Below are 20,217 nucleotides of genomic sequence, written 5' to 3' on the forward strand. Positions count from 1 at the left end.
TCTCTCGTCTCCACTACACTAGCATCCTGGGTTCTCGCCACACATCTCCCCATCCTCACAGATGCTCCCCAGCTCAATCTGTGCGCTTGCCCACCACACCTTTTGTGATGTTTTCCTTTGGCACATTTTGTGAAAAGTTAGGAAGCAAATGGTGATGATTCCCACCTTTCCTCCTGCATCCAGTACCCTGTCCCTGGAAGCAGCACTAGCCAGGCTGCTCACGCACCTTTGCTCTGAGCACCAGGTACCTCCTTGAAGATAAAGCCTTGCCTACTTGCTGGAACTCCCTGAGGGAGGAGACGCTGCTGACTGGTTCTCTCTTCCTGGAATTGGGCCCACTACAGTTCTGAGCACAGATCCTCCCTTTCCTGCCCCTGGGCTCCTTGTCCTCACCTCATCTGTACCTCCCAAGTCTCTCCCCCTGCCACAGCTCTCACATTACTCTGCACTATCTCAAATACTCCCATGGTTCCAATGTTCAAATCCATAACTCTCGGTCTAACCTCTCTTCCATACTGGACCCTGTGGAGCACTGTGGAGATCCTCCAAGCTCAAACTGCTCCTTTCCCTGGACCAACAACAACACAGCCATGTATCAGGAAGTTAGTGGCATCTCAGCTTCCTCTGCCTTGTCCCACCTCTCTGATATTGCCATGTGTTTCTGAGACTCGTCCACCCCCTTCTCCCTAACTCCCCAAGTGGCCCTGGTGAGGCTGCCCTTATCTCTAGCCTAGATTGTTAGGACCATTTCCAACCATTTCTTCCAGTCTATCCCCCACTTACAAAGCTATCAGAAACATATCTGACCATGTCATACTTTGGTCAAAATGCTGTCACTTCCCTGCCTGCCTAAGGTACAGAGCATAAGCTCCTGCCAGGACAGACAAGACCACAATAACCAGGCCCTAAATCACATTTGTCTTCTCCTTACTGTCCACTACTCCCTAGGATTCAGCTGTGGGGACGGAGTCTTTATACCAGTGCACCTAACTCACCAGGCCTACCCTCTGCTTGAGAACTCACTGAGCCAGGCGGTGGTGGCCCACGCCTTTAATCGCAGCATCAGAAGGCAGAGGCAGGTGGATCTCTGAGTTTGAGCCCAGCCTGGTCTACAGAGGGAGCTATAGGACAGCCAGGACTGTTAAAGAATCCTTGTCTTGGAAAACAAAAACAAACAACCCCCCCCCCAAAAAAAAAAAACCCCAACTAACTGAATGGCCATCATGCCATCTTGTCTGTGGTACCTTCCCTCAACTCCCAGGGTCAAAGCTAACACTCACAACTCCTGAGTCCTAGCACAACAACAGATAATGCAACACATTTCCATCTTCTCCTGACAGGCTGTGAGGGCTGCAGGAATGGCTGCATCAGTCCCTCTGAAAGGAGGATGAGGTCTGTACTCACATCTTGGGGCACCTGGATGAAGGCAAAGGCATACTCTGTGGCTTGAGCTGGCAACACGCGAGTGCTGAAGGCAGGTGGTAGGGTACCCAGGCGTGTGGATGGCAGGATCTCTCTCTAGAGAGGAAGCACCAGGACATCATCGTCACATATGAGGATAACCTCTCTACCAGGCTGCTGGGAACTTCACTTTGGGCCTCTCCCACTTTTTTGGCTCAGTTCCATTTTGCTAGTCTCCCAGGCTTCTCTAGTTGGTAAAACCAGCTGCTGGCTCTCTGCCACATGGGCTCCCTGTCTGGTACTCCATAGGGTAGGGTGCTCACATCATGAAGGCTCCTGACAGTGCTGGGCATGCATGTCTCTGACTCTGGCCCAGGTAGCTGGACTCACTCCGGCCTGGCAATACCTCTTTACTGTGTTCTCCCCAGGACCATGGGAGAGCATGGCCCCAGATCTGGACTTTCTGCTAGAAGATCCTCAGATCTTATCATTGAGGGATGAGGACAGTAGATGGCCACTGCCACACCTCAAGTGTCAAGTTCCCTAAGATCTATCAGTGTTTGAAGGCCTCTGGCCACATTTCCCTGTACTTCCCAGTAGTTCCGGGGCCCTGGCCTGTTTTACAAAGAGCAGAGGTGCCCAATGTGTATGTTCCATCAGTATGCAGGACTTTCAAGAGATGAGATGGACTTGACCAAGGGACCTACCAAGTGCCTGATGGTCCCTGCCTTGCCTGCCTTCCACCCTGGTCCCCAGCACTCACATTGCCGTAGTCAATGTAGAAGACATGCACTTTGGCAGGGGACTCCACCTTTTCTACCCGAGCACGGTACCTGCAACAGCATCATGGTCAGAGTTCAGAGGATAGCGCTAGCAACCTGATCTCCTCAGGGACACAGTATGTCCTGCTCAGGGTCACTGGGTGTCACAGAGGCCAGGGTTTAGACTAAGGAGGCCCAGGCTCAGGGAGCTCTGCACAGCATCTCCAGGAGTTGGGAGTGGGCCTGGGAGCAAGGAGGGAGAAGGGAGCATGTGGAGCAGATTGATGTGTCCTTGGGGCATAAAGCAACAAGAATAATGACTAGATGGGTGTCTGCTGTTTAAGCCAGCACACTAAACAGCAGCTGTAATTAGCCGGCAGGTCTGTCTGGGAGGCTGCAGCAGGGAACACATCCAAGTCACTTCGTCACCCTGGGAAGGCCAGGAGCTCCACCCTTGGTACATCATCCACGAGTGACCTTCTTCCGGCCTGGAGGTTCTGCTGCTCGGATCTGAGACAGCAGAGGTGCAGGGTTGGCTGGCTGGTCTGGGCTCATTGTGGACAAACCTCCAACTGACTCCTGACATCATCCTTCCTTGAGGGGTGAGGGCTGGGTTGGAGGGTATCAGCCAGTACTTACTATCCTGTATCCCCAGGAAAGGGGGAGTGGCACCACTTTATCCTACCATCTCTGGAGGCTGGCTGGATGACAGTACACCCCCACCCCTCCACCCCAATGAGGGGGGATACCCTGGAGATCTGGTAGAGGCTGTCACCAACAACCCAAGAGAAAGCACTTCTGGGTGAATGCCTGCCATCTAACAGCAGCTTTGCAGGCCTGTGCCCCAGGATACTTTTCCATTCTGCTTAAGCCCTGTCGCCCTGCTGGTCCCTGTGGCTCACCATTCTCCATCTACAAATTTGGCAATGCAGAACTCGCCCCGGCGGGGGGCATAGGAACCCTCGACAGGAGGGTGGCTGGAGATGTCATTGCGCATGTTCTCCATCAGCTTTTCCAGCTGGGTGCCTGTAAGGAAAAGAGGGCAGTGAAACACGGAGCCTCACTCCTGGGTGAACACAGGGATGGGGGTGGGGGTGGGGGTGGGGGCACCAAGCACTGGCTACCTCAGCCCATGCAGGGCAGTCCTTTGTGGCTCCCACTCAAGCAGCTTCATGGCAGCCACATTCAGAAGTGAACTGGTGACTTGGTTACCTCGGGCCTTGCATGTGCACACCTTTCTAATATGCTGGCCAGGGAGCAGGAGCCCTGGGGAATGTGTCTGGGCCTTCTTAACTCTTTGTCAAGTACTGGGGATAGAATTCAGGGCCTGTGCATCCTAGTGAAGTGTCATACCACTGGGGCACATTTCTTGTGGCTAGGTAGGTCTTGACTGAGGAAGTAGGAAGGAAAATGGACACGGAGCACAGCTGAGCAGCTTCTAGAATAAGGGCTGGCAGCCTGGACCCCATTCTTACAAGAAACAGCTCCTGGGCTGGATCTCATGATTAGCAGGAACCACTCTGCCCAGTGTCTCCTGGGAGGCAACAGGATGGATCCCTTATAACCACAGACAGAATCAGAGCCTTGAAAGATGTAGAGGAATGAGTGGGACACAGAAGCTCCACCTATTCAAACAGGCACTCTGGCCCTTGTCACCCTGTAAATTCCTGCTGAACAGCACTTCCAATGCTGCCAGGTTCGCCCTCTCCTCAGCAGGGGGCAGCGCCCCACTTTCCTGCCCAATCTCCCTGGCTGAGGGTCAGAGCCCTTGATGTTTACCTATAGCTCCTTGGCCAGTTTCAGCAGTACCCGAGGTCTCATCTCCCTTCTCTGGCTCCTTCCCTATCCCCGCTTTGCTAGGGCTCCACTAGGAAGGACCACCTTCCATGGCCTCACTGTGTTCAGAGGCAGAGCTTGAGAGTACAAGTTTCCGTGTGCCTCCCTCATGGAAAACCCCTGTGTGTGGCCTATCCTTTTATGGGTCTTGCGGCCCACATGCCAGTTCAGCCGCACGGCCTCTCTGCTCCCTTCCACGTCGCAGGTGAAGGCAGGGCTGGAGGTGTGCAGTCTAAGTGTGACACTCCTCCTTCCCTTCAGGGCTGAGGCTCCACTGTAACAGGTACAGACCACACGTTTATTGTGGTTAAACTTGCTACCATCAGCCTTGTTAGTGCCCGTCTGTGTTTATGTTTCTGCCATTATACTGGGAGCTCCTTCAGGGCACAGACCATAGCTCACTTGTTTGTTGACTTGCACAGGCCTGGTAGGATTCCCAGTGCATGCGGGGTGCTTACTAATCCAACCATACTGAAATCATCTCTGCATATGCACACATGTCCTCTTCTTGAGCTGCTGTGCACCTACAGTCCTGGCATTCATTCAATTGAGTGGTGAGGCCTCTGGGCTCCTCCAGAGTGTTCCTTGCTCACAGATACCCAAGCTCCATGGAAGCAGCCTTTACACTGACAGGTTCTCCTGAACTCAGTCTATGCAATTTATTGTATTTCTGGGTTCCAAGGCAACAGAAAGAAACAGGCTCCTGCCTCCTGCCAGCAGCCACAGCCTACTGGAGGTTCTTACATAGGGTCTGATTGGTCACTTGCAGCTAATGTTCTTATCAGACTCTTTGTGAAGATGAACTTTAATAGAAAGGGGACAGGGTGAGAGAATGTGCCTTGAGGAGCCCAAAAAGGTTCCAAGAGTGAGGCTATAGATTCTGGGTCTATTTTCATGGACTTAACAGAGTCACAGAAGCATCCTCTTTGGCACTCACTACTAGAGCCGGTGACAATATTCTAGGAATTTGAGCTTTTCCTAGTCCTTTCTTTCCTAGTTCTGCCTTGGACACCATTCTCTCCAAGCATCCTGGCTTTCTAGAGCAGCCAGAGACAACCAGATAGGGTTTCCCATGAGGGAGGCACATGGAAACTTGCACCCTCAAGCTCTGCCTCTGAACACAGTGAGGCCATGTAGGGTGGTCCTTCCTAGTGGAGCCCTCAGGTGCATCTTGTCCCTGGGCAGGGACTATGTAGAGTTCCTCCCCAGGCTTCCAATGACCATTCTAGAAGTTCCTCTGCTCACTCACAGACCTAATTTCTACTTCGATCCTATGAGGTAAGATTCCTTTTCAGTCTTGAGGCTGGCTGTTTTCTGGGTTCATTGCCAAGGAAATCGCTGAGCCACCTTTTACCCTCAGGAGAAGTGACTCCCCAAGGCTGATCAACGTTCATCCCTCCTCCACTTTTTCTCAGCCCAGGAAGAGGACCTGAAGTTTTCCTTAGTGAAATAACACTGTCACAGGAGCAGCTGCCTGGGACATGGCATTAGAGCCAAGTGGCTGAGTGGGGCTGATGGCAGCTCGGAGTAGGTTGGGGAGTGGGACGGAGGAAGCCAGGCAAACACCTTATCCTGCCATTCTGGGGCTGCCCATATCTGCACATCCCTCTGCTCCCAAATGACCCGCCCCAAGAGCAGCATGAAGAGGAGGGAGGTCAGGGGAGGTACGAGTGGTGGACGTGGCTGCTACCCTGTCCTCTAGAAACCCGAGGTCTCTGTGGAGTCCCTGGCTATCGGGTGGCGGGCTGAGGAGAGGAGAGAGGGTCTTTCATAAAGACTGCCAGGGGATAGCTTCCCCTAGAGCCTGCTTGTTGCCATGGAAACCGACCATCACACTTCTATACTAACCTCTATAAGAGAAGAGAGAGAGGGGCAGGCTCCTTTGGTCCTCTTTAAGAAGCAGGGATCCCTGACATCAGACAATCTACTCCATGATTCCTGACACACTCAGGCAACAAATCCTCATGCCCAGCCCTGCCAGGGGTGTCTGGGAGTAAAAGCATTACCTAAGAGTCTCAGAGAACCACCCAGATGAGTCTGTAATGTCACCTGTCCTCAGAGGACCTGCTTGGCCTGCCACAACCCCGTGTCCACTCCAGGGCTCACTTGTGGGTTTCTGAGGCAATCCTTAGGGGCAGTAGCAGGCTGGACCACACCGGGATCTGTGAGGCGGCAGCAGCACACGGCACTCACCAGTCTCCACGTCTTGCACGTAGAAGTGCAGGTCGTCTGTGATCTCAGTCACAAACACGGGCTTGTAGCTGGCGGAGCGCTCCTTCTCCTCCAGCACAGGCAGTAGCTCCTCCACAGGCTGCTCCTCATAGTGGGCCCAGACCTGCAAGTGCGGCAGGAGTGAGGACGGGGTTGCTGAGAGGGACATCAGTGAGGACACCAACCAGGGGTCTGGGCAAATGGGGCCACTTGGAGGGCTGATTCTGAGCAGGAGAGGTAGAGTCTCTGAAGATTTGGTGTAGAAGGTCTGGTTCTGGTAGGAATTAGAAGATCTGGAAGCTTACTAAAAGCAGGCTCCAGGATCTCACCCCAGGCTCATTAAATTAGAATCTAAAAAGCTAGGGGGAGAGGCAAACCAAAATCAAGCCAAGTTTCAGGTGATCCCATGCAGAGTGGAGCGTGAGGATCCCACCAATGAGCAGCCTTGGCTTTGGGCTGCTTGCTTAGTCCCTCTAGCTTCCAATCTCCATCTCCCTCCCCAGAGTGCCCTGCAAGGTCGTCCCTGTTCCCGAGGCACACCACGCTGTAGCTGGGAGAGGGGGACATGTCTCTGTGCAGAACTGCAGCATCTCCTCTGCTCTGAGCCACTCACCTCCAGCAGGTTGCTCTGACCTCAGCTCAGAGGCTCGGCCACCCCTCTCCACCCTTCCCTCTTTTCCTTCCTTCCCCAAGCCCTGTGCCAGAGCTGCAGCAGCTCAGAAGCTGATTCGACGTGACAGCGTGTCAAGTCCAATCCTGCGGCCAGGAGATTAGCCAAGTAGTGAGGCCTGTCAGAGCATGAGAGGGAAGTGGCTCTCCGGCTGAGCAGCAGGAAGCGGACGGGGGGTCAGGGGATGGGACCACACATGGCATCATGAAGACACGTACAGAGGAAAAAGAATGGTTCAAGTATTAGCCAGAAACTCGCTTGCTCACTACTGCCACGCACCTCAACATTCTCCCAAGTATCGATTCATTTGAGCCTCACAAACAACCTTCTGAACGGGTATCATGTTAACTCCTCTTTTGCTAATGGGGAAACTGAGGTACACAGTTCTGCAGTCAGAAATAGGTCCTTGGCACTGGTTGGGTGTCCTGGAGGCAACAGGCGGCACAGGGCCGTGAGAAAAGCTTAGACGGCATGGGCTGCTACCCTTTATCTTGGGTTTGACTTTAACAAGCCATCTCCAGGTCCACCTCCTTTGATTAGAACATTAACTTACAGTCACTGATATTCTCGGCTAACAAGCAGATTCTTGGGGGGGGAGGGGGCTGGACTGAAAGGCAGGCATGCTGCAACTATGGAACCTCCTTGGGTCACCCCTCAAGCCTACACTTCTGTCTTTCATGTGGCGTCAGTGTGTGTCTTTCTATCAAAAGAAGGAGCAAAGAATGCAGGCTTCCTGAGTTTAGGGGTGCCAGGGGGAGTGGCTAAGGCCCATCTAGCCAAAGTTTCCCAGCGTGCTACACAAAGAGGTGCTTTCCACAGTTGCACTTGTGGGGCTGCAGTCTGGCTGGCCTCCAGCTGCTGTCATCTCTCCATCACTCCTACCACCGCTCCCCTTCCAGCACCCAGAGACTTAAGACACACACCAGCCCCAGCCCTGGCTGGCCAGGAGAAGCAGGCAGTGGAACACAAATGCACAGCTCTGTCTCCCCTATGGTTTCACAGGCCCATGTGCCTCTAGCTAGTCAGCTCCCCATGAGAGGACTTTGGCAGATAGTCAAATGCTTTCAAATACGGCTTTGGGCTCTTTTCCTAGGCTTCTCTGGCTGGAAGGTGTCTACTCAGCCAGTCATTCTTATCGACTGGGCTCCTAGGCCCTCTAGAGCCCTTGGAACTCCACAGATCAATAGGACTTACACTGCTTCTAAGACAAGCCTGTCATCACTGCCTTAAAGAGGCTGGGGCCACTGCCGGCCACCTTTCTGACCCAGCCCCCTTCCCTTCCGCCAGCACCCATGTTTCTCCCCTCCCCCTCAGCACCCCAGTACTTCAGCCGTCTGCAGCAGTCCTTTCCTCCCCTCGCCTGCTCTGCCCAGCTTCTCCAGCTGCTTCCTTTCCTAGCTTTCCTCCTGGGGAAGAGACAGGCCTCTGTGCTAGCCGACAGAGAGCATCCTGGGTCTGGGAGCCATTCAGAGACCCATCCTACCCCAGCCTGCTTCCTGGGCTGTGGCTGTTGGGGAGGGTGCTCCTCAGCTGTGTTGATGAATCTGGAGCAGACTGACAGGGTGAGAGCAGAAACTGCTAATGAGTCCTCAAGAAGAGCCTCAGGCGACAGCATCGGGTTCCCTCCCTGGGGAGAGGGGGCGGAGCTTTGTTCATGACAGGCTCAGGTGGGCAGCAAGCTGAGGTCACCAATGATGCAAACCAAAGCCTGACAGATGCCCTGTGTCCCAGGTCAGAGAGCTCACCTGGCTGGAGGACAAGAGAGGTCACACTGCCTCCTGGGCTGAGGAGACAGTGAAAGCATTATGGAATGGCAGGTGCCAAAGGCTGTGAAGAAGCATCCCAGGGTAGAAGAGGTAGCTGTTCCTCAGGAAAGGAAGCTGGATTCTAAGAGAGGCTTCAACTCTTTGGACGTGGCTCCTTGGACAGTGAAGCCATAAAGGCTCCTTGTTTCTCTTTGGGGAGAGGGGGCAGCACAGCTCTTCCTTGGGACTTGGCAGCCAGTAGTCCTAGGCAAGGTGGTCAATGCCAAGTCTCTTTCTTGGTGTGATGGAGCCTGTCTTCTGGGATGGGCATGGTCCTCACCCTTAGACCTCTGTTGGCTGATAATGCCTTTGTACAGCGCTACCTCAGGAGGAAAGACAGACATCTTTGTGGATGCTCCTCTTCCTGGACTCATGGGAAGGTGACTAGGAAAATTCAAAGACCTCTTCTAGAAGGAGCAGTAACTGTGTACACAGACACTCAGAGTTAAGGCTTCACTCCCAGGCTCTTGACAGAGGGAGGAGCTGGGAAAAGACCCCAATGGACAAGATGTTATCCAGGGAAATGTGAGTCTGGACTCAGCAGCAGGGCCCAGGTAGATGAGGAGCTTGTTAGAGTTAGTCTCCCCTGATCTTGGGCCATTTCGGAGTATTAATGTGGAGATGTCTTCCTGAGCTCTGACAGTGGTAGGGTTTACGGCCAGGCTGAAGAGTGGCGTATTTTCTTTTTCAAAGCTAGGATTGTGGTGGATCTGTCTTAGGGCAAGGCACTGCTGTGACACTTCACAGCTCTGGCTATAGACTGTGCCTCCTCCCTCCTCTGCTCCTGCTCCAGGCTGGTCTGCAAAGCCAGTTTATGATCTTCTCAGGTTCCTTCTACATCTGCAGCTTTTTAGGGTTCCCTGTTGCTGCAGCTACCATGAGGGAAGGAGCCTATTGTGCTGGGCACAGGAATAGATCAGAATGGGTGGGAGCAGGGGGGCTCTCTCTCTTCCTGGTTTCTGCACCCCTGGTCCTTTCTCTTCTTTGTATTTCTTCCCAGGGAACCCCAGCCTCTCTTCCTGCCAGGGGAGAAAACTGTGTACAGGGAATGCACTGGCTGGAGTCTCTCCGATCTAAGTCCTATTCCATATCCCTGCTCACTAGGCTCCAAGGGTGTGACTGGCAAGGAGCCAGGGTGGCAGAGGCCTTCAAACGCACAGCAGGGAGGCCAAGCTCAATAAAAACTAATCAATGGTCAATCCAGTCCTGTTCAAGGCCCTGCTGGGATGAGAAAGAGGGAGGGAGAAGGAGAGAGGGAGAGGGACAGAAGAAGAAAGGGAGAGAGAGAATGTGTGTGTGGGGTATCTGCCACCTGTGACTCCCTCCTTGTTCCCTCCCAGAACACCTAAGTATAGAGGAAGGGGAGGGTCTTAGGGGCACAGGGAAGAAGAATAAAACCCTGCAGGGAGGCAGCGGAGTTCTCTAGCCAGACTGAGCTTCTGATCCTAGTGTGTACTGAACAGACTCTTGAAGAGGCAGCTTCTAGGCTTCAACAGCATCAAGTTCCTCCAGATAGACACACTCATTAATGCACGCATGTACAGTCACGCTGTCCAATTCTGCACACACCTGGTCTCACACAGTCTCTCAGTATTCCCTTTCCTGGTTTAGCCTGTATGTATAAACATTTACACATTGTAAAGGAACCAGAACCCTTTATTCCTCAGTAACAGACGTAGCCCTCGGGAGGTCACAAGTGGGAAGTGTTGGGTACACCTGAGATACCCAGGTTCCAGTCGCCCAGCTGGCTTCCAAACTCCTTCATCAGCTGCCAACTCTGAGGGTCACTAACAGGTTCTGCAGAGAAAGCTCTTCCTCAGAACCAGCCCCACTGGGAGGTGGAGAGCCAGGCTGGTTCCTTTGGATTATAGTGGACTGGGATTGCAGGAGAGGGATCCACGGGGAAGGTGGCCCAGTATAGAGAGTTGTGTGCTGCATTTTAATTAGAATGGAATAAAAATGTGCAGCTCATGTAAGTAATTAATCACTGGTAATTACTCCTTAGCATCATCAAGTGGCACCAACAGAATGACAACTTGGATTCTTTCAGACAAGTCTACTGTGCGGTAAATAAGGACGCCTCGTGCTGGACCTGGCAGGGAATCCAGCCAGCCCCTCAGGCCAGGTACCACTCCCTGGCCCTATCCAAGTCCCCCCGGGCCTCTACTGTGCATGGACAGACCTGAGGAGGCAGCTTCTGGGCTCCAGTGAGTTTTTATGTGCTGAGTGCTAGAGGACTGTGCCATAGGCACAGATGCCACCTTTAGTTCACACACTGATGCCAGTCTGGCCCTCAATGCATCTATTCTGGGACAGTTCAACCTTGTAACAGGAAATCCACTGTGCCTCCAGTCAGTATGTGCCTCAGACAGATGACATAGGGGTGGCAGTCTAAATTCAGCTGTTATAAAGAGTGTGACTCTCCTTTCCTGTGGAAGCCAAGGCTGTCTGCTTCCCCGTCCACTCTCAGGAGATGGGGTTTCAAGTGACCAGGAACTGCAGCAAGGAGGAAGGGAACCTCCTCTGATGCCCTGAAGCTCCTCTAGGCCGCAGACAGTCTCTTGTGCCCAGCCAGGGTTTCTGGGCCACTTCCTTATGGAGTTTGTCCACCTGTGTTCTCCTGCCACCAAAGTGTGTGACACCTGTCCCAATTCCTAGAGGACGACTAAAGACAGATCCCTAGGTCCAGTACTGAAAGAGGAAGGAGGCCCTGAGCCAGGAGGCAGCTGCTTTGGCCTAAGGAAGAATACGGGGTATTAGGGGTACAAACCCCCAACTCCTATTGGCAGGTGTCTTGGCTTTGGGAAGTGGATTTCAAGCCAGATGGCTACCCTATGGGGAAGGAAACATTTATTCTTGGAACAATTTATAGTTTAGCATAGCTGTCCCACGAAACCCTCTTCAAGCTCAGAGGAGCCCTGACAGATTGGTGGCTGGCTGATTTATCCCACTATTAGACAGGCTATAAGTCAACGGAGACAGGCTAGTGTGGGAGGGGGTCAACCCAGCTCCCACCCCTAAGCCACAGAGTTCCTTAATAGTCAATTTGTTTCCAAAAGCTGCTTTGGACCCACCCCCCTTGTCTCCTCAATGCAGTATCTGCAGAGAGAGAGAGGCTGTAAATCTGCTGTTCTAAGGGCTTCCATGCATCTCCCTGGGCTGCTTCCCCACAGGGCAGTAGGAAGGAAATTCAGAGGTGGGCTGCCCTGTACCTTGGTGGGCACCGACAGACTCTTCACCTGTGGTGTCCTGGTCATTTCTTCTACTGCTCCAAGGTCATCTACAGTATCCCGCTATAGGCCTGGGACACCACTGGGAATCTTGCAGGCTGATGGCCCTGGCCCACTGCAGGTCTGTAGCAGGCTTATGACCCAAGGTGCCTACACTGACACCTTATCCTTGGCTCTGTGGTGTGTGGAAGGAGGAGGTGAGAAAAAGCACATGCTAAGAAGTGACCAGCACACTGCCACACTCGGTACCTTCTCTTTCCTCTGCTTGGCGGCCTCCTCAGCAGACAGGAGGGGCTTGTAGTAGGCACTGCGCTCTGCAGTGAAGTGGACCTTGGAAAGCGCTTGCTCCACCAGCAGGACAGACAGGTTAGCCCCGTCCATGTGCAGCCAGCCGATGAAGTTGCCAGCCTTATCCATGCTCTCGACTTCTACTTCCACCTGGGGACAAAAGATAGGTGTGTGTCAACTTGTGGGGGCAGGTCTGCACGTGTAAGGGTTGGGAGTGGCACCAAGGCTCTCAAGCCTCAGTCACCCCTACATTCATCCTATGCAGCAGAAGCGGCTAGAACCGGAAGTCCAGAGTGAACGTATTGTCGACATGGGTACAGCGATCGATGTCAAGGACCCCAATGCCTCAGCCCCATGGAAGTTGTGAAACCTTCCCCAAGCGAGGCTCCGAGGGATGACAGAGCCTTCCTTGAGTGTGAGTGTGAATGCTGACAGTGTTCAGAAAATCTCCACTGGAGCTTTCTCCCCCACCCATGTTTATAGCCTGAAGACTGCTCCTACTGAGATGAGCTAAACCTCTCTCCTTGTTCAGCTTATGTAAAAATCCTGCCTTCTTGTTTATCTCTATGTAATAGCCCCGCCTCCCTATTCAACTGTATACAATCAAACACACTGCGCTTCAGCCTCTCCATTAGAGCCCAGGCCACCCGATCCCAGCTTTTCTGTGTCACATGTTTGTGTTTTTCATGTCCTCACTGCCCCGCTTCGGCCAATCCCTGCAGCTGTGCAGAGCGCAGCCTTCTAGATTCACCAGCCCGCTTCCCTTCCCCCTTCCTTTCGGCACGGAGCTAGCTTCTGGGGTGCACTTGACTCACCTTGGCTGAAGGAGGCCCTCTGCTGAGCTGTGCATGTGTGTGTAGGAGTGAGGTGAGAAGCAGGCTGATGATGATGCTCCTACCCGTACCCACCACAGCTCTTGTGGGGAAGACAGGCAGGCAGTCCCTGGGGAAAGGGAGACTGCATTCTTCCAGGAAGAACTGAAAGGATTAATGTTTAATGGAGGTAATTAAAGAGGCTTCCAGAAAGCGATGGGAGGAGAGGAAGGGGACAGGTAAGGACGGAGGGTGTGGGTGGAGCTGCAGTAGCACACGGGACAGACAGTCTGGGGGAGGGGGGCAACTCCAGAGGTCATTCTTCAAAAGGGAAGGTAGATAGACACTGCAGCAGAGTTTCATGGAGGGCTCTATTCCCAAGACCCCAGGGCTGGCAGACTCTGTTCTTCCAGGTAGATGGCTCAGGGTTGTGTCTTTTGGGAAGGTTGACCTGACCCTACCTCAGAAAAGCAATGGCCCACAATAAATTTCTTCCTTGATTCTCTCTCGACCCCCATTCTTTCTCTGCTAAAGGGGTCTATAAAAGCCTTTGCTGCTAAATGTAAAACTTGTATTAATTTAAATGGCTTCAAGCTCGATTAAGCAATAAAATGAATGTCTAAATACCTAAGAATTCTCAAAGCCTGAGCTGGTGCCAGTGGCAGAGGGCTAAAAGGAATGAGAGTGGGTAGTTGGGAAATGTCCGGTGATATTACTCTCCCAAAGCAGAAAGAGGTGGCTGGGTTAGGAGGGGCAGAGACAAGGTAACAGAGATGAAGGTAAAGGGGGTGGGGCCAGGGAGGCGGGGCCCTGACTTGATCCTAGTTTTTTGCCACTCTTCTGCTCCTGGGCCCATTCCTAATGAGTGGAAACACCATGGAAACTGCTCCAGCAGGGCAACTCCCCCTGCCCCTGGGCTCTCACAGCTTGTTTCAGGAGCAGTCAGTCCCTCCCCGTGCTTTTCTGCTCTCTGCTGAGGTAATGGCAGCCCCTCCACCATACAGACTTAGGACCCTGGAGCTCTTCAGCAGAGTTACATGTAGTGGGGAGAATCAGCACTTAGTGCCTGGTAGGTGCTAAAACAGACTTCTCCTTGCTCTCAGTCTAGCAATTAACCTGTGAAGAAGAGCAAGTGGTGCTTACGAGTTCCATGCTCCGATCCACCTCTCAACAGCCCAGGGCACTGCAAACTTGAGTGTCCTGCAGGGAGAGGGCTGGGGGAGCTGAAGGGGCCATCAGGCCTGTAGGAACCAGAGAAAAACGGATGGCATGATGTCACCGTGGAAGACCACCTTTCATTTGCTTTAGTTTGCCAAGTCTTACCAAACAGGCTAAGGCCAAGAAGCAGTAGGTCCCAGAGGAACTTGGGGGTGGCAGTGGGAAGAACAGATGGGCTTGTTGCCTTGTGTTTGGAAGCTCAGGGGACATGTGCCCAGCCAAAAGCAAGCGGTGCTGGTTCAGTTCCCAGCCAACATGGAGTCCAAGCCCACACCAGTTTCCTCCTTCTCTGACCTGCCATGTTACAGAGTTTTAGTAGCCAAGTGTCTCCCCCCCAAAAAAAACAGAGAATGTCCCCCCTCCCTCCACATGACCACACAGCATCCCTCCAGGCTTGGCAGGCTCCTAGGCAGCTTGCAGTGGGCCACTGTGGTTTTCTGCAGCGGGCTGGGTTGTTGGCACTGATGTAAGAAGCTCAGAGATGGGTTGCTGAGGCAACCAGGCAGGAACAATCTCTCTCATCCTACACAGTGCCATGCTCAGACCTCACTACACATGGCAAACCCCAATCTGACACCAAATTTTCTGAAGCCAGAATCTAGATGCTTTCTCCAGGGCTTGCCAGGGAGAACCACAGCTAGCGGATATACCTGGGGCCAATCCATCAAGGAGCAGTGGGTTCCCCCTGGCAAGCAAGCCCAGACCTCACACGTATCCAGCTTCTTTCTGCCTGCAATCGATGTGCTAACTTGGGCTTGACAAGTCCCTAGGCCCTGGCGAAAGAAATCTTTGGCCTTGGGCAGTGTGCTGCCACAGGTTCCATCTGGGGTTGTCGAAGGAGATAAAGCTGTCGCTGGTAGGGCTCAGCTTCCTCTTTCATTACAACTGCCAATGCCATAGTAATTTCTCAATCAAACAAAGGCTCTCAGGGGAAGGTGTCTGGTCTACTGTTTTTGCAGGCTCCGGAGTTACTTGGCTCCTGGTCTCTGCAGTCAAGTTCCATGCTATAGCTCTACTTTCCTGGATATACCTAGGGCTGGATAGGTGCTGGAAGTCTGTGACTCTTTTCTGGCATGGAGAATTGAGGGCCTCAAGGGCAGAGGTTAAGCAGGGAGCTCCCAGAGTGGAATGTATGACCAGTCTTCTCTACCTCTCTCCTTCAGACCGACTGCCAGGAATCTGTGGTATAACTGTAACGGTATGAGGATCTATACCTGCACAAATTCTAGTTCTGTTTACCTCCAGGACTCAAACTTGTGACACTCCGCCCTCACCTCTCCAAAAACGAGCCAAGGATGCTGTGTTTATTTATATTATAGCTACTTGGAATATTTAGAAGGCTGGGTCAGGAGGATCACTTGAGTCCAGGAGTTCAAGGTCTAGCATAGTCAACACAGGTAGCCATGTAAAACAGACATGCTCCCAGAGAGATGAGAGCAGAGAAGGAAAGAGATTACATAGATACAGACTTCTTGTTGTTGTTGTTTTGAGGCAGGGTCTTATAAAGGCCAGGCTGGCCTCAAATTCACTTAGTTGCTGGAGATAACCTTGAATTCATGATCCTCCTGCCTCTATCTTCCAAGTGCTGGGATTACAGGAGTGTGCCACTATGCCTGGCTTTATTCTGTCTACTTAATAGTTCCAGGAACTAGTCTAGGGCTATGTGCATGCTAGGCACTTCCTCTACCACTGAGCTACAGCCTCAGCCCACACACTCCATTCTTGTTATCCATGACAGTCTTATAAAGTGATCATGAAGACTGAATTAGAAAATACTGAACCATTATTCCTAGAGGGAATAAAAGGTTTGGGGGGCTGGAGAGATGGCTCAGCGGTTAAGAGCACTGGGTGCTCTTCCAGAGGACCTAGGTTCAATTCCCAGCACACACACACATAGCAGCTCACAACTGTCTGTAACTCCAGTTCCAGGTATCCAACATCTTCACACCAATGCACATAAAGTAAAGTTAAATGCTTTCTTTAAAAATAATAATTTTAAAAAAAGGTTTAGAAATCTGGGAGTCTCTTATTACCTGTTTGTCAAATATCTAACCTTGGTCTTAATGTGTTTCTGTTTAAAGACTCCTTATTTAATATGTATCACTGATTCATTTACACTGAGCTCTCAGCACCTTAAGAGGTCAGGCCTGAATGATAGTTATGTAACATGTATTTTTTTTTTTTCTCTCTCTTTAAGGTATATTCTAGCTTTTTTGACATACTCTTGCTTGGGACCATTTTCTACAACAAAAATCACTAAGAAAAAACACTGTTCCCCACAAAACTCAAGACACTAAACAGATCACCAAGAGAACAATGATTTATACTCTGAGAGCTAAAACAAGAAGGCGGCAGAGTTATCTAGGCACACCTCACTGTCCACACCTTAATCCTAGGACTTGAGAGATGGAGGCAGGCAGATCTCTGAGTTCTAGACCACCCTAGTCTGCACAGAGAGGTCCAGGCTAGCTAGAGCTAATAGGAGACCCCCATCTAAAAATAAAGTAAAGCCTCAAAGTGCTAGGCATTGCAGTCTATGCCTGTAATGCTAGCACTGGGAGGGTGGTACAGGTAGAAGGACCAGGAGTTCAAGGTTACCCTCATGCACATGGCAAGTTTGAGGCCACCCCCAGCTTAATGAGATCCTATGTCAAAAAGAAGGCGGCAGTATTGCCTTATTCAACCTGAGCTGGGAATGTGCCTGCCAAGTAACTCAAGCTTCTTGCCACTCTGCATGTTTACAAATGACTGCAAAAGCACCAGAATTGATCTTGGGGTTAGTGAGCATGCTTGCAAACACAAAACCTGCAAATGATGAGGACTGACTACATATAGATCTCTGTAGGGAGAGCTGTTCCTTACAAGTTGTCTCAAATTACAGACAGTAGCTACTGGAGATTTATTCCTGTGAAATATACAAGAAACTTCCTCATGCCCAACTGGCGATTGCAAGCATTAACCGAGATCTTATCCATGGAGTGCTGTGTAAACTGCAAAAAGCTATCTGATATAGTCTCTTCAGCGTCTTGGAGTGTTTCTGAAGTGATTTGGACTCAACAGTTTCTGTGGGAAGACTCCTACAATGAAGGTGACATCCAGGAATTCAGATCTTAGGTGATGACCATGGACTGCCACACTCTGGGAGTGGGCATCTGCTGTTTACACATGTGGGTGGTCATGGTCTCGGAGGTACTTCAGGGGTCTGTGTATGTTTATATAACAGCAGACAGATGCTGGTTCTTTAGTCTCCTGTTGGGTGTATGACAGAGCTGAGACCTAGGGGGACATGGTTCTGGGGGGAGGCCAGTACTTCCTGAAAGACTCTAAGGGGCTTGGGGTAGCTATTTAAGGCAGAGGTAGGCAGCTAGCTGAAGATAGATGTGACCATCAGGAGTCAAGACACTTCCAGGTTGGCTTACTTGCTGTTCCATCAGCGCCTCTAGGCCTCTGCCCTGGACGCTGCTGGAGTGACTGTGGCTTTTGTGGCTGCTGGACAACCAAGCTAGACCAGCCTCAGTGAACTGTGTTCTGCTTGGCTTCAACATTACCTTCTCTGGCACCACCTGCAAAAGGCCACCTATGAATATGTGGGGAAATCACTTTGCTTCTTCTGGCTCTTAGGGAGCTAAGTGTAGAATAGAGGTTGAGAATGTAGATTGCAGAGACAAGTGGCCCGAGTTCAAATTCACCCACTACCTGCTTGCACTTTGTTGAATCATTGAACCTCCCTGGGCCTTTAAAACAAACAAACAAACAAAATGACAACAACAAACCTTGATAGAAACTTGGGATTTTGGCAGGACCTGCCCTAGGTCATAATCCTAACTCATTACATTTAAATGAGTCACTGTAAATATGCTAGGTACACAAACAGTGTCAGTGTATAAATGTTTCCTCATGACCAGCGTCACCGTCATTTCCCCTGCTACCTGGCAGGAGCTCAAATGTCTTCATTCTGTCACTAGAAAGTCAGTTCCACCAGGGAATGAAGCTTTTTTGATACTCAAAATCTTCCCAGAGCCTGGAAATACCTACTACTTGGGTTGTGAGGGATTAGAAACTACATGGATTTGGGAATCTGAAGGACTGTGGGTCAACCCTTCGTACTAGCTGTGAATTTTGGGGCAGGCCAAACAACCTCAAGACTTGTTCTGTTAACTATCAGACAAGGAGTGGGGATCTGTGCACTCAGTGGAGGAACGTGAAAATGATTCTTCTCCCATCAGCTAATGCCAAGAGCTCACAGGCAGGCTCTGCATCTCTGGATCAGTTATATACAGAAGCTTCCTGCTTGGTCAAGCTATGCCCTGAACTCTGCACACTTGGGGATCAATCCCTGCTGAGTGAGTTCTGTCATCCTCTGCCCTCCCTAAAACATTTTGTGTTTCTTACACTGGAGGTCCTTATGAAAGAGTGAAGGTAAGCCAAATGGGGTTGACAGGAAGTACTCAAGAGTTCCCAAATCCACCGCAACAGACAGATGCCTGTCTGCTCTCTGTGTGTGTGTGTGTGTGTGTGTGTGTGTGTGTGTGTGTGTGTGTGTATGTGTGTTTTCTCACCATCAAGCTAAAAGGGTGAGAGCTGAGAGTCAACCAAGCCCAGGGAGATAAAATGCTAAACACTCTGGACCTGGCCTGTTTGTGGGCTGGGGCAGCCAGAGGGACCTTCTGCCTCACAGTGGGACACACCCTTCCTGCTCCCAAGCACATTAATGTGCCACTAATGAAATTGTTCTGGCTTATTTACCAAATTAATAAAACGGCACAGGCTGTTAATCCGCATGTCTCCCAATTACTGAGGAAGAGCTCCTGGTGCCCAGGCAACGCGTACACCTCAGTGCCCACCCAGCTGGGCTGTGGGCTCTTCCTTTCTGGCTGAGGCTGGGTAAGGAAGGCAAGAAGTGGGAGGAGGGGAAAGAGGAGAAGGAGGAGGACTGGAAGCGACCACTAGTGCTATGGCTTGGAGCAGGAGGATGGTGGTGGCCAGCAGTTTGTGTCATTTCCACAGCCTCTCTCTCAGTGGCCTCTGTGCCCTCACTTCCAGAAATACATACTCAGTTTCTGTCTCCGCCTCCAAATTGTCCCCCTTTCCCCTCTCGTCTGGATTCTGTCCAGCTCCTTAACACAGGAACTACTTCAATCAGACAGGCAGTGGGGCTGAGTCATTCTCCCGCTCTAAGCGGGAACATACTCCCTGCCTGGGGTGCAGTGCAGGCTGGGGAGCCACTTGGGGTTTGCCAAGGGTGTGGAGGAAGGGAGAGAAGGAAAGCCAGGCAAAGCTGATAGTTTCATAAATGCTAACACCTTCTGGCCTTCCTAGCCATTTAGCTTCCAGATTCTGAAATCTCGCCTTGATACGAATTTGAGAGCCTGCAAGCACTCTTCGGTTCAGATGGGAGAGATTTTAAAATGCTCAGGTATTCAACCACAGAGGAAGCTCTGAGCTCAGCCTGCTCTGGGGGGTTGGTGTGTGTCCTAAGTTCTGTGGCAGATGCTGACCTGGATGCCTAGTGGTACTAAAGGGCAAAGGTGTATAGCTACATCCTCCTCCTAAAGCTCTTCCAGGGTCCCAGTGCAGGGAGGCAGAAGGAAAGAAGAAAGCATGCACTGGAAGTTTCCTCTGTTGAGTAAGGTAGCCAGGGTACCAAGGGCAAAAGAAATAGGGTAGATGAGGGAAAAGCAGCAAGGGGAGCCCATGTTCCAGACAATGAATGCAGGCAGCCAAAGGAGACAGTTCACATGGGCTTTACTGGGTATGGGCAGGGACCACACACAAATATGCCAGCCTTTCCTGGAGGATGGAGAACAGTAGCCCCTACCCCAGGGCACTGGCAAAGCCTCTGCACAATGCCTAAGGCATCACAGAAAAATGACTGGAGCCTACAGAATGCTTGGAACACAGCCCTGGGGTACCCCAGCTCCAGCCCCAAGGCACCTAGAAAGGAACACTGCCTGTACATGGTTGTGCTCAGCTGCAGGTTTCTCT

The 20,217-nt window shown here is 51.6% G+C and overlaps 1 protein-coding gene across 1 annotated transcript in view; it reads right to left on the reverse strand.

Moving 5' to 3' along the window:
- Snd1 (staphylococcal nuclease and tudor domain containing 1) overlaps positions 1-20,217 on the reverse strand; it is a 432,108-nt gene that overhangs the window by 2,368 nt on the left and 409,523 nt on the right. The window contains exons 15-19 of the mRNA XM_028866246.2: positions 12,164-12,352; positions 6,192-6,333; positions 3,065-3,188; positions 2,165-2,234; positions 1,405-1,518 (exon numbers count right to left, since the gene is read on the reverse strand). Coding sequence (XP_028722079.1) covers positions 1,405-1,518; positions 2,165-2,234; positions 3,065-3,188; positions 6,192-6,333; positions 12,164-12,352 — 639 coding nt within the window. The remainder of the gene's footprint in view (positions 1-1,404; positions 1,519-2,164; positions 2,235-3,064; positions 3,189-6,191; positions 6,334-12,163; positions 12,353-20,217) is intronic.

This window comes from Peromyscus leucopus, chromosome 3 (assembly GCF_004664715.2).
Source record: "Peromyscus leucopus breed LL Stock chromosome 3, UCI_PerLeu_2.1, whole genome shotgun sequence".
Classification (NCBI taxonomy): Eukaryota; Metazoa; Chordata; class Mammalia; order Rodentia; family Cricetidae; genus Peromyscus; species Peromyscus leucopus.